Source organism: Stegodyphus dumicola, chromosome 6 (assembly GCF_044657685.1).
Source record: "Stegodyphus dumicola isolate Sdum_Otavi_A_Nest chromosome 6, ASM4465768v1".
Lineage (NCBI taxonomy): Eukaryota > Metazoa > Arthropoda > Arachnida > Araneae > Eresidae > Stegodyphus > Stegodyphus dumicola.
In genome coordinates, this window is record NC_140773.1 from 205211477 (window position 1) to 205226728 (window position 15252).

General features: G+C 32.1%; 1 protein-coding gene and 1 long non-coding RNA gene across 2 annotated transcripts in view; one reads left to right on the forward strand and one right to left on the reverse strand.

Moving 5' to 3' along the window:
* The window catches only part of LOC146996951 (uncharacterized), a 311932-nt gene that overhangs the window by 26963 nt on the left and 269717 nt on the right, over positions 1–15252 (forward strand). The window lies entirely within an intron of this gene.
* LOC118193695 (cuticle protein 16.8-like) lies at positions 1290–10341 on the reverse strand. Its single transcript, XM_085817958.1, has 3 exons — positions 10309–10341; positions 3634–3681; positions 1290–1872 (listed from the first exon to the last, which is right to left on the reverse strand). The coding sequence occupies exons 1-3, from the start codon at positions 10339–10341 to the stop codon at positions 1447–1449; spliced, it is 507 nt and encodes a 168-aa protein (XP_085674084.1). The 3' UTR covers positions 1290–1446.

Sequence of the window (15252 nt, forward strand, 5' to 3'; positions counted from 1 at the left end):
TTAGTGACACCATCGATGTAAGTGTTCTTATCCATGACGACTATCTGGCCGCCTTTGTCGGCCTTTGAAATGATAATATCCGGGTTAGAAGGAATTTCGCGCATTGTAGCAATTTCTCTCGCAGTTAGATTTGGTTTCAAAGGTTTATTATTGAATTTTACATTATGAGCGATAAGATGCCTAATCATTTCTTTCTGTGAATCTGAAACTTTACTGAACTTGAAAGCTTTTTCGATAGGAGCCAAAATCTTTGGAATCGAGGGTTTACGGGTTTGTGAGAAGTTAAAATTATATTTTAGAATTCTCTCTTGTTCTTCTGAAAGACTAACATTAGAAATATTAACTATTGGCTTGATGTTTACAATGGGAAGATTTTTTGAATTACTTGAACTGGAAGACTGTAAAAGAAGTTTTTCGAATTTAACTGCAAGGGTGATTTTATGACGGTTAACTGCATTCTCCGTTCTAGACCAAGACTTTTGTTCAAGGGCAGTGAATTTTGGATATGATTTAGCGAGTTCCAGATGAAGCTTATAGAGTTCATGTTCAATTTTGGACAATTGTTGACGTGTATCCCTTATCACGGACCGAAGTAAGGCAAGCTTGCAATTTAACAGAATTCTTGAAACGCGACTCGAAGGTTTTTGATTAGATTTGATTTGAATAAAATTGGGTATCAATTTTTTATATTTACATTTAAGTAAAAAGTCAAGATGATTCAGGAATTTTTGCCGTTTCAGGCGTAATTTAGTGAAACGATTAACGGATGAAGGCATGATAAACAATGCAAAAATCAAACCAAATTAACTGAGCAATAATAAAGTACACACAAAACACAGAAAAATCCCTCACTGAAATGAATAGAAAACAAAACGTTTGTAAGCAAAATGCATGAAATCAGACAAACAAAGCACAATATCCAAATGTACAAAACATAAACATAACTTGAAAATTGCAAAAATGTACTCACCGAAACTCCTACAATCACAAAATGGCGGCCACACCACGTGCAAAAAAGAAAGCAAAATGTAAGCCTGTTTGGGGCTTCTATAATTAAGACACAATAATACGCCGAATAAATACTGATTTTTGTTGTTTGACTTCTGAATTAGTATTTATTCGGCGTGTTATTGTGTCTTAATTTTAAAACATCATTAGATGTTTACAACACTTTTACAACATCATTAGAAAATAGAAGGTAGTATGATATATAATCACAAATCGTGTAAAATACGAATAGAAGATTATGAAAAAAACGTGAAAAATTCTCCGAAGAAAATAAATAGAAATTTTTTTAAATAAAAACACAATTTAATTACAGTATAAAACATAATGCTATTGGAGGTCTGAGGTAGTTGTTAGGAAACATTTTTAGGAATGATTTTCATTAGTTCCCAGTTCGAAAGCCGATGTTAAGAGTATCATCACATGAAGCTACTACAATATTTAGATCGGGATTCCACCAGCAGCTCTAGGATCACTTTCAGGGACCAAAACATAACGGATTCCACTTCTGGAGGCGGGTTGAGAGGCAGGTTGAGTTGAGCGGACAACTGGGGCAGCAACCGGTGCGGAAATTACTCTAGCGGCGGCAGGGGCTACGGCTCCAGAACCACCAGAAGATTCAATCACGACATCAGCGGGAGCAGCGCTGATTATGCCTGGTTCATTGCTCCTGATATTGGCTCTGAATCCACCTTCGTCAGCAACGTACTCGACAACTCTAGCGTGTCCCTCCAGATCATTGACGCTATAAGATCCTGACACCCGTCCTGCGCCATCTCCAGATTCTTGATGAGAACTGCTTCCACCGTCTTCGTTTTCGGCAACGTAGTTGAACGAATAAGGAATAGGTTTATACTGTGGTGGTGCCTGTTCAAACAATAGACAATACATAAATAAACGAATGCATTTTATCATTACATTTTGAGAATTTTTAATACTTTTGTTTAACCTTGTCTACACTAAAATGGATGCTGAAAATACAGAATTTTTGTAAATGATTGACCTGATTTAAAATTAGCATTTTTTCATATTTGTTAAAATGGTATTAGCTCGATATACATCAAATGAGAAAAGAAAAGCTTTAGAGTAGCACCAAAATATTGATATAGATTATCAACATTCTTAATATGTTTTAAAGTATTTGTTAGATCTATAAACTCATCTCAGTATCTCCAGTGGATGTACTTCATAACATACTAACATACTTCATACTTCTTCGTTTCCTTGATTATACAGAGAGACCTTCACTTTTTCAGGGTACATCAGAGGTAATTAGTTCCTTGTAAAGTTTCCTATGAGCCTACATATTCGTAAAAACCTCACTATTTTTTGTTGTGGAGCAATTAACAAAGATAAACAGCAGTAAGAAAGGCAATAATTAGATAATCATTTTAACATTGTTCGAAGTGAATACCATTCAGATTTTAGTTTCATTTAGAAAAGTTCTAAGTCAAACTCGTATAATTTTTCTTATATTTCATGCACCAGTATCAATTTATTTTCTCAAATAAAAAAATAAGGGTACATGAAATTGATTCATTTGGAATGGGTAATTTATAAATTATTAAATAAGCTAGTACTTAAAGCAGTAGTAACAGTAGCATGAGTTTAAGTTCCCTGCAAATTTAGTAATATTTTAAATACGGAGAAGTACGATCAACACTGGCAACATAGATCAAGACGAAATTCGCAAATGGATCTCTAATAACCGAAAACTTTTATTTTCTGAAACATATCCTAAAATTAAATGTAAATTTAAAATACATAATAAGCTTGTTACATTGATTTCCTGGGCTAAGTAAATTTGAGGTATTATTCCTTCATTATTTATCTACATTTATGCTTTGCACCTTTACCGAAACGTGTGTTACTTTATGTTACTAAAGAATGATCATATAATCATATATAAATGCTTTCAAATACCTTATCTACTGCTGAGATAAAATAGGTTTAGTTTCGTTTATTTGATTATGTAAAAGCCAATGTCTAAGGAGAGGGATATCTTCGTGGAAGACTTTCTAAGGGAATTTGGCACATACTCACGTTACACATGGGGCAAACAGATTAAATTACACTAAACAACATTTTACATTTTTGTAGCAATTTTTTTTTAAATTATGTACTAAAGATTTATTTGTGTGAGACTTTGTCATGTCGGTGTCATTGCAAGATTTATTTGAGTATGGGGTGCAAAAATGTACTGATTTTTCATTTTTCTCTTTCAATTTCCATTTCATTTTACGGTTTTTTTTAATCTTTCAATGCTCAAAAAGTCATTCGGAACGAAACGTGATACAGTTCTTTTTGGATTATTCAAGTTTTGATGCTTCAGATTATTAAAAACATGAAATCATGAATAATCAATATGTGTTATGAATTTTAATATGATTGGTACATCAACATTATAAAAAATATTTCTAAAATAGTAAGGCTCTTCTTTAAATCTGCTTCATTATTTTAAAATGTAATAAGTTTTTTGTGCAATTTTATCATCATCCTGGTAAGGTTTAAATTTAGTTCTAATAATTTTTTAATTTAAGGATTTTAACAGATATATTAACCTAATTTTTATTTTAAATCTCAAGTTCATAAGTCTTAGAAAATAAATTTAGTGTAGAAGATACTTACCGCTAATTGAGCAACAGCAGCAGCAGCAAGAGAAAGGATGATGAAGACCTGAAGAAAAAAAAAGGGATTTTAATTTTAAAAAAAAATCTGAATAGGTACTAGGTACCGTTAGCTCTAGCTGCCGTTGTTTTATCACAATGCAAGCGACATACATACATTTATGATTCTTCATTATTTAATTTCTTCATATATAATACAGGGCGATAATATTTGGTGGCAACAGTTTGAAAAGTGATACAGACATTTATAGTGTTTCAAAGAAATTCCAAAATGAAAACAATAGTCTCTCAGGGACAAAGCCCCCTTTGGACTAAAAGAAAAAGCGATGGGGTGTGAAATGAAAACTCTGTTCAGCAATTATTTTACATATTCGGTCATTTATAAAATTTCTTTCTTTTCTCCTTCCCCTTTTTTGCTATTTTCTTTTATTCAAATTAACACCCGATATAGGTTTAATGTTCAGAATATTTATAGTTCTAATTAATTTGCATCTTTTTAATCTCCCGTCCTGCTTATTCTTGAAAAACTGTATTTTCAATTTTGTAGCGAGCGAACTGGATCAAAGAAATGAAACGAAGAAAAAAATAATTTTTTTTTTCTAGAGAATATTTAACCGATTGATTTAATTTCGATTGTTTTATTTTCAAAGTTAAGCTTTCATATCTCTTACAAATGCCAATTTACTTATTTTTGTTAAACATTAAATACTATTTCCCTTTATAAAATCAGAGCAAACACATCACGCGTATTGAAAATCACGCATATTGCATTCTTGATAGTTAATAAAATTATGTTCAGCATGAATTTAATTTTTTTAAATTAATGATTCTAAAGAAATTTATGATTAAAAGACTGCTAAATCATAGAATATAGACATACTCAATTTTGAGATAGAAATTGCTTCCATTTGTACTTTTTTTTTACCTAACTTTTACATAAAATCTAAAAATTTCATAAATAAGCTTCTTTTTGTTGAAAGACTATTACAAAAGCAGTTTGTCATTCAGGATAAAGTTGATACTGGCATTTTTAGAGTATCACATTTTAAAATATTAGTTAATAATTTCTTTGCATTTCTGAACAAGACAACTAACTACGTAAGAATATATTTTTATCGTATTTTTGAGTAAAAATTAGTAAAATTTAGAATATAATGAAAGAATTATATCTAACATAAGCGTTTTAGAATACGTTTGTAAGAAAGCGATAAGCAAATAATTTTCTCTATCTATACTACATGTAAAAAGCTTCATTAAAATCAAAACAAACAAAATACAAAGTCAAAATTTTTAGCACAGCGATGTTACTTTTATGGTATTTATCTTAAGCAATGCTTTTTATTAAACTAACTGTGTGTTTTTATTTAGATATGAGATTATATGTTAATGGTTTCACTACATAATTTAATATACTATAAAAGTAGAATTTCTCATCACATCACTGGCGAGAAATACTTGTTGCAAGCTCTTGAAGCTGCATCTTGAAGAGATAATTTTTTTCTTATGAAACAAATGCTACTGCCTTCATTTCTTTATGATGAAATTTATATCTCAGAATTATACTGTCTTTATGATAGAATAATATAGTACTAAGTTTTTCTTTTCTACTGTTTGGAATTGCTACTTCGAAAAGTTCGTTTAAAATATCTTCCCCAATAAACTTCAATTTCTGGGGATTCATTTTTAAACTTGTAGGCTTGTAGACATTTCTTAACGATCAATTATTTTAAGGGATAAACTGGATTATGAACACGAAAGATAGAACTCCAATTTTAAAATTCATACGGCTTTTACTTAAGATCACATAAATGTTGAATTGCAAATGTATTATTTTAAAACAATAATTAAGAATTGTTACTAGTAATGATTTTAGTTTTATTCGCTAAGTAAAATACAATTTTTTTAACTTCTATAAATGTAACCTTTTAATTGTTTCTGACTTCGATCAGTAAGAATTAACTTTTAAGTATAAATAGAGAGCATATTTTATTAGAATAACATCTGTGTTAAGAGATCTAATGTTTGAATTCTATGTTATTTCATGATTAATACTATTTATTATACAATAAATACTTTTACTGCTGTTTATGCATATGTCTTCATAACGGTGTCAGTAATATTAAGATTTAAATTCAGTAATATTAGAATTACAGTTAAAATATACCTGTATAAGTATAACTAAGAAAAATTTATGTGTTGTCCTGAAGTTTGATCTAGTAAGTCAATTGAGACTAGAGTGTGAAATGTTCAGGTACCTCTCAAGTATTTTCAATTAGGAATGTGTTAAGTTATAGCAAAATCAGTCTAAACCATTTCTTGTTTTGTGCATGGAGTATATTTTTTAATGTCCGTAAAAATATGGCAGTTAAAATATATGGCCAGAAACATTTGACAGTTTGCTTAAAAGTGTACTACTGACGATCAGAGGAAACAAAAAGCAAAGGTTGTTAACAATACCGTTTCAGCTTAATAAGAAAAAAAGGAAAAATCAATTGCAATGTGTTGTATGTTACAATTAATTAAAATGTACAAAATTAATGTACCTTAAGAGTCTACCCTCATAGCACAGAACATTCTTAGAATGTCCTATTTAAGTCGCAATATCCCGGGACATACTTAGGATGTCCTGAGTATGTTGATTCTCAGATGTCCTCAGGACATCCTGAGGATGTTTTATTTAAGTCGCTACCTCCCGGGATATGAGAGGATGCCCTGAAGATGTTGATTTTCAGATGTCCTGAGGACTTTACCAATTTCACATCCTGAGGATATTCATACTGTATACAAAGTACTATTATAAGTCTTAACTACTATAACTAAGACAAAACAGAACATTACTACTGTGGGGTTCCACCCTTTTATCTAACAGCTAAATGTGTAGGAACCTCGTGAACAGTTAAGCGACTTAACGCTTAAGTTCAGGAAGAGAGACGGAAAGCCCAAGAAGGGTTAATTACCCTTTATTTCTCAAAATAAAAATAAACCAGTCGGCTCCTTTCTCAGGGCGTACAACAAAGCCCCCACTTGCGCTTGAACTCAAAGTAATAAGAAATAAGTCTTAACTAATGCTTAACTAGAACGATATAGCCGAAGCTATCAAAATTCTAAGTAGTTGGCCCCTAAATATCGAATACGCTAACAAGCTATCAAGGGCCTGAAATACGGCCGAGCATAGTAATAGCGTAGAGAGAGACGTAGACAAAAGGCGAACTCGCGCTAGTCAGAAACTCTGAGGCTCTCTCTCGAAGTCAGTGCAACTTCGACTTAAATACCACTCGCATTTAAGGCTATCGGTGAGCTGATATTAGGAAGGACAGAAAGTAGCTTTAACTAAACTATTAGAAACTTAGGCTAAACCTTACACCACAATTCGTTAAGCTATATATAGGAATTACATATAGGGTTATTCATATAGGTTAAGCTACATATAGGGATATTGTGTCTTAAATATAGGAATCTTAATAAACAAACTATGTTTCTGCAGTGCCAATTTTGCTTCAATGTAAAACTGCTTAGAAAAAGAGCAAAAAAGTACCTGATAATTCGATCATCAAATCCTTATCACAAAGAAAAAGCTTATAAAAGAGATTTCTGAAAACCATTTGCATTTTCTGCCGAATCCATTTATTTTATAACAAAGCCAATTTGTATTATCAGTTTCATATAGAATTATTATTGCCGAAAAATGCAGTTCCATTTGTTTTATTTTGCAAGTTTTGAGGACAAAAGCCGTAGAAAGACTTTTCATTTACAAAGAGTTTCAAAATTTCATAAACAGTCTCATTAAAATATAGAGCTTCTAAGCTTAAAAATGTGGCATATGCACAATATCTTTGAATTGAGAATATCTTCATTTTCTACTGCAATACGGTATTAATACAATGATTACAAATTTTAAAGATATTTCAAACAGATGAATTTAAACAGCAGTCGTAAAAAAAAAACTGCTCTCATGTTTCAGGACACAATTAAATGGTATTATTCAAATAAAAATTCGCGCTGAGTAATACACAACGTTTTTTGCTAAAAGTATTTACTTTACGTAGGATTATCAAACGGCAAGTTAAAATGTTTCTAAGTAAAGAAGTTAAGGCAAGCTTTACTAATTAACTAACTAAGTTTTAGGAGAGAATACTTACCTTCATTGTTGGACGAGAGAGAGATGGATCTTCAAGAGATGATCACCAAGAGGATTGTGAGTTGACTGGCTTTGGTACTCAGTACTTATATACATCCCTAAAGAAAGGGGATGTTTGCGGATAGAATATTAATGGTTATCATCGACTAAAACATAACCAGTGACCCAGAGACACTATCAACAGCATTTTTGTTTGTGAAGTTTTTTGTTTAAAAACCTATGTCCTTGAATTTTTTATTTTTTATTTTTATTTTTTATTTATTTATTTATTTTTTTTTTTTTTTTTGTTATTTACCTTTCGACCCGCAACTAGATTCGAAGTCCCGAACCCCTGTCACATAAAATTTGGCAGCCAGGGTTATAATTTAACATTTGCTCCATTTATGTGACAGATTATATCTGGATAGACATCCCTGGAATTTTTAAAATTGTCGCTCATCAAATGACTACTTCTTTGGGAATTCTGCTTACTTTCATTTAACTGACGAAATAAAAATTTTTTAGGAAATTTCAAAAGCTGAAATTCTTAAAACAAGAATTCTTGCTGTTTATCTTGACCAAAGTGAACTGCTTAAGACTGAATAACTGATCAAACTGAAAACAGATTGAAGTTAGCGAATATTGAGAGAGTTATATGTGTTATCACTGATACATTACATAGTATCAGTGATATTTCACTGATACTATGTTATGTTATGTCAATTTAACATCATAATTCTAAGCCTTATTGTTTCCCTGTAGATTTTAAACTTTGCTACTTCACGTTAAAGAATATTAAAAATATACATAATATAAATAATTCTGAGAGTTAAATGTTCGCCTTTTATCTTTAATATTAACTGAATAAAATTTGTGGTTAAGCTACTATGCTAAGTATAAAGCATAAATGCATAATTGTGCAAAATATCTCATGCCAGAAAATAATTTATATTTGAGAGATATTTAATTAAAATTCATGAGGTTATACAGTTAAGATACTTAACTATTGAAAACTGGGCGACTGCCCAGAGCGGCGAGATTTAGAGGCGGAAAATGTTTTATAACTAAAGCAGGTATTGGGGGCATAATTTGCAAGCCACGGATATTGCATCGGGGAGGGGTGTAAAAGAATATATAACTGTTAAGTATTTACATAACGATGTATTTTTAGTGAACATGAGAATGTCTTCTTTCTTTTATTACAATATTTTTCAATGTAAATCTTGCCTAAATGTCAGAAAAAGTTAAACTGAGAAAGATTATTAAAGTTTCTATATCGTTTTTTAAAGAAAAGGTAGACTTCAAAATAATATTCTAATCCAGAAACAAAAGATTTCGAAAACTGTATTTGTTAAGAACAAGTTCATGTCAAATGAAGGCCTTTTCAAGAGTTTCAAAATAATATCTCGGTATCTTATTATTTAACTGAAGTGAGAGTCTAAGTTTGAGGTTCTATTAATCATAGTGGAAAATTATGTTAGAACTTTCTTTTACCACCTGTGGAATTTAGATAAAAGATTGACGAAAAAATACGAGTTAAAGCCCTTTTACGTTTGTGAAATGTCGTAATCTTGTATTGGATTAAAATTAATTATTCATCGAACATTCTCTTATTTAAGTATATTTCAAAGTCTAGCATGTATGGGAATGTTTTAATATCCCAAGAAACCTTTATCTAAAATTTTCTTTTTTAATTTGTCATTCTGCTTGTTTACTGTCATAAACGTGTGAAAGTGCTTGAAGAATGTTTATACTATTTTCATCAGAAGGTGGAGTAAAATTTAATGTAGGAATTAAAAGTTTGAAAACCTAAATTTTTGTCAAAAATATTTACTTGCGTTGAAAGTAACTTTATCATAAATAACTTTGAAAAGTAAAAAAATGGAAAGACTCTTGTTCCTAGAATAATTGCATGAGTCACAGCATGAAATAACGTTAAAAATTTGTAATAATAAATGCCCTTTGTTTTAATTAATATTTAGATATGATCTATGGATGTCACAAATTACATTGATAGTATCCAGTGTTGTTCATTGATAATACTCAGTATATATTTCGTTGCTTTCATATAGGATTTAATGAAAAAGCAAAATTAATAATATTTCTAGAAATAATTTTCACTGATTGGTAACAAAGCAATAGTAATAAATATTAGTAATAAGCATACTAGAATATTAATGAAAGAAATTTAGATGAATAATTCATGCTATTTGTAACATCCTTTCGTCAGGGCCATACAAAAACTCTTACTAAGAACACCAAAATACTATAGGCCTGAACTCCAGTGGGTACCTGCCCACATCAGAATACTGGGTAATGAAATTGCAGATGCAATAGCCAAAAGAGCCTACGTTCGCCCACTTGACGTGCCTCTCCCGGGCTCGTTCTTAAAAAGCTGAGTTCGAGAGAGAATTACTCAAACGTTGGCAACATCTGTGGGAGACAGAGACCACCGGCAGAACAGTTCACAGATTTTTTCCAAAAGTCTGCCGGCTTCTAAAATGTGGCTCGTCTCACTTCACTCAACTTCTAACAGAACATGGTCCCTTCATGACTTACCTGCATCGCTTCAGAAGACGCGAAAACGACCATTGCTCATGCAGGATGGCAGGATATCCCGACCACTATCTGTTCGCTTGCAGAGGGACTGCCAAACATCATCTTAGGCAACCAGTAGCAAACCACATCCATGCATGGGCCGAAGCTACTTCGAAAAATCGCAATGCATTGAAACGCATATGCGATTGCATAAATATTGCACGCAAAATCTCAGACAGGCTGGAGTAATTCTCAGCTGCTATCCTCATCACCAGCACAGCCCCTGTATACTCTGTACCTGTAACGAATTAATTTTATCTTAAGTTAGCTTATTCGGCTTTTCTTATTCCCTGTATATACTTATTTCCTTGAAACCAAATTATGAACCTTGAATTATGTATTTTGCCTTAGTTTATGTATTGTTTTCACTGTTTTGCTTGTTTTTTGTTTTATGTATTATTTCGTTTTTTAGTATTTTATTTCTTATTATTTTCAGTATTGCTATTTAGTATTTAGTCCTATTTTAGATATTACTTTTTCTGTTTTATCAGTCAATCTGTTAATTGCTCATATATTGCACTGTACTCATTTATTGTTCACGTTGTGGATGTCTTATGTAACCCCCTATCCATAACTCTGTAAATATGTAACTGAAATTGTTTTTCTCACCCGCAATGCACCCTTCTTCCATCACTGCACTATCGTCTCGTCCAGCTTTTGTTTGCACTGCCCCTATCAATCATCTTGAATATATCAATCATCTTGAATTATATATATATATATATATATATATATATATATAATTGTGTTATGTTGATCAAGTTATTTCCGTCAGCGGGGCTACCTGGCCGATATGCTAACTACCCAGTGGACCGGCTGCCTCGCTGTCGGTGGAAAGAAAGAAAGGTACTGTTTTATTTTTAACTGTAAGGCAAATTTGATGAATATTTCTATATTTAAATATTTTTCGGATAGAAGGTGAAAGCCTGGATACATTAGATGAGGCTAAAAGAAATAATAATACCATTAAAAAATTTGATAAAGTTCAGAAGTAAACGGTCACCGAAAAGTGTTTCTTAAGGCTATTTACTCTCTCTATTATTTGCAGTCTACCAGTCTGCTATTACACTCACTCCTATTAGGCCGTTTATTTTTTTGTCTTTTTAGCTTTATTATTAAGCATCATTTTCTTCGCTCTTACGCCATATAAAATCCAATAGCAAAATCACAAAAGTAAAATCTTTTCGATTTTATACTATTACGCCCAAACGGGTGTTGCTTTCATTTACAGACACATACACTTTTCGAGAGCATTTGGGCTAATCCCACTTTGGACTAAACATATTTAAAAACAGAATATCTTAAGAACTACCAATAGACACTCTTGCGCGCTGGAGATAAAAATGTTTTTATTTGACTTTTGTCTTGCAACAGATCGCCTTAAATCGTTGAGTTTGTTAATCGAAAATTCATTAAAGTTTTGCTAAATATGAAATAGATAACAAAAAAAATTCAAAATTCAAAATTCAGTCTTCCATGTGCACATGTTCAGGGGGAGGACTACGTTATCCAAAATTTGATGGCTCTAGGTACCGTCCTTTCTTCACAGCGAGAGAAATATACATACATTCATGCAGACTTTTCAAAATTTAATTTCTTTAAATATGATACAGGTCAATAATATTTCGTGGCAACAACTTGAAAAATGATTCAGACTTTTATAATGATATGCTGTCAAATCCCATTTCCAGTCTAATAGCCCGTTTGGGCTAAATGTTGTTAAAAACTGTGAATGTATATAATTAGAATTTCGGAAGGAATTTAATCATAGACTTTTATTTTACAATCTTTTTAGGTTTTAGTCAATAAACCTTTCAAAGAAGCAATTCTGAGAATTTCGTCCAGGCTGTCCATTTACACCGCATAGGGAAGGCATACAAGCTGAGCAAGTGGGTACCCCACTCATTGTCCGATGCAAACAAGCAACAGCGTGTCACTGCCTGTGTGTCACTGTTTACTCGGCACCGCAATGCATCCATATTTGATCGAGCACTCAACAGCCACGAAACGTACGTTCCCTATTCACAACCAGGCGTTTCAGACATTGGCTGTCACCACGAGACACTGTGCCTCACACTGCGAGACCTTCTCTCCACCCACGCAAGGTCATGCTCTGTAGCTGGTGGACTAATAGCCAAGTTGTGCACTATGAGCTCCTTGAGAGCTAATTTTTTAAAAACTACTAGTGCTATTTTTACAGAACTTTTTAGTTTGGCATAATTTGAGTCGTAGAATCGAAATACTGAAAAAAATTGGTATGTCATTTCATAAGAAGTCCGATTTTGTGTCAAAATACCTATATTCGAACATTTGCTATATACACTGGTGAAAGAAATTAAGAGAATTTCAATATCTGATCTGGACAGATTTTAATAAAATTTGGTGTGAACATAGGTTGATATAATACAAACAAAATAAACATTCAACAGTTATAATAGACACATATGTTCGTGGGTAACACTCATAGGAGTCTGAAGGTATGAAACAGCGGTTGCAGAAGACACAAAATGAAATGGGTTAATGGGGGAGATAATTTAAAAGAAATAGGAAATGGGTTAATGTGTGTCTTCTATTTTATAACAACTTTCAATTAATACACCTTTTAAAGGATGTTCTGTCTGTTAAAGTGTCAGATTTTGAAAGGATGTGTGAATAGATCATGAAGGCACGAGAATTTCTTCTACTAATAATAACTGAAAGGGAAAAAAGAACCTCATCACACCACAAATTGGAAAAAAAAATGTTTATTATTCGGACTGAATACAGCAAAATATAATGTTATTTGCCCAATATAAAGACTTTTGTTTAATTCATACTGATACTATGCGAAAAATTTCAGATTGTTTCTAGCTTGCATATTGCATTTTGAAACACTCAATCAGCATCGTAAAATTACGATCAATGTAATTTTATAAGACAATAGTGTTAATCAAAATATTCTCTAAGAATACGTGCCAGAATAGTGCTACTTACAAAAAATCTCTTCCTCCGCAAAACTCTATTGGTTAAAAATAGTAAAAGAATTGTTAAACTGCAAATTAATTTTCTGTTTCTGCCACCTTTTAAGCCCTTCTTTAATAGCCAATTGCTAATGTGTTTGCGCTTCATGGTGGCCTTGCTTTTGTAGCATAAAATTCCTTAAATGCATGCTGGAAGACGCTGATTCAAAATGTATATTGTAGCTTACATGTTTATTAGTTTTATTTCGATTGAATAAGTTGTAGAGATAGTAGGTTATTTTGAAGCAGGAGACATGAAAAATGAGCAATGCTTTCTCCGGAACTCCAATCTCGAATCTCTCAAATACGCGCCCTGTGTGCTGACCATTACACCACGAAGGCATGCTAAGAAGGTGAGAGAAATACCTCATAATATTAAAGGGCTTTACGAAATCCAAACATATTCTTGAACTTAAAAACTATTCGAAAACATTTCGATAATTTCACTTTATCTACTTCACAGGCGGAACAGTCTATTAATGGAGGTTCTGGAGTTTTTCTGACAACCCCAGTCAATATTGCTTAACAACACAAAAATTGTCACTGCAGCCATAGTCTCTAATTTCACTTACTAGATTCTGGCAATAGCGAAGGCACTTGACATTTATAAATCATTTCCCATTTCTGGGAAAAAAAAAAAAAAAAAAAAAAAAACTCGTTGTTTTCTGTGACTGAAAGGCAGATGTACAGACCATCCTGGATGGAAGTTTCCTGATCACCAACGGGATCCACTTTTGCCTAAACGATTTTCAAAAGTTAGGAAAGATCTGCATTCTTTAATAGTTGCCAGTGCATGTCAACCTTACAAGTAACGCAAGTAACAAGAACACAGAATAAACTACCAACCGAAGCTGGAAATCTCAATAGTAATAATAACGTAAATGTCCCCCTTTCGTACGCAAATGGCCGTGGCCTCAAATTCCAATAAAGCATAACATGAATTACATGCATGAGCTTCATAACATGAGCTCCATAACATGAATGAGATCGTCTAAAACCATGGTCAGGTTTTGAACTGGCCATCAAACATGACTTAAAATTGACAAAGAGCGTAGGAAAACCTTCAGAAACTGTATCTGTCCGGAGACAGAACTGGCAACTGCATATATTTTTGATTGACCGACGCTCCTTGCTAACTTGTTAAAATTTGGGGTCTTGTTTAAGAGACCGAACCTCTAAGATGATAACATTTTTCAAATTGCCTGGGTTGTCATCTTCGCGCATGCAGCTGTTTGAATAGATTTTATCAAGGAGATAGCAACAACGACACAAACACGTGTTCTACGGTTATGGTAATGGAGTATCCTACAAGAGTTTCTTCTATTTTGTGGGTAATATTTTGTTAACATCAGATAGCTTATTCTTTTATTGTATTTCTTACTATGTTTTATGCTTACATGTCTTTGAATATATTTTATCATACATACATTTTTCCTACATAATATATTATCTCTTAATTTCATTGCCTAGTGGATTCATAAAGCTATAATTCCTTGCCCAATAAGTAATTTTTGCATAATTTATTATAACTTGTTATGAGTGTTAAGATACAGTTACACGCCGAACAAATAATTATTTAGAATTCAAACAACAAAAATCAGCGTTATATTTTCAAAATTTCAATGTGAAAATTTGAAAATATAACAATAATTTTGTTGTTTGACTTCTAAATTAATAATTGTTATGAGTGTGTTTAAAGTTTTTGAGATAATTGTAGCTTTGATGAAGGTAATGAGCAGAAAGATGGGCCACTGAATACTACCGAAAAGTTTCGAAATAGGGCACTTCTGGAAATTTACCAAAATACCCAAAAGAATAAGTGATGCACGATGTTTAATGAAAAGTTTAAACCTTCTTTGGAACATAAAACGTGTTTAAGTTAAAAAATTATTTTAAAATGGAATTA

Bases quoted from the DNA above. Each gene is read 5' to 3' on its own strand.
- LOC118193695 (XM_085817958.1), bottom strand. From the start codon at position 10,341: ATGGTCGTTTTCGCGTCTTCTGAAGCGATGCAG. The intron at 3,682-10,308 runs GTAAGTCATGAA...TTTTTTCTTCAG, and splicing joins CGTCTTCTGAAGCGATGCAG to GTCTTCATCATCCTTTCTCT. The intron at 1,873-3,633 runs GTAAGTATCTTC...TTGTTTGAACAG, and splicing joins CTGCTGTTGCTCAATTAGCG to GCACCACCACAGTATAAACC.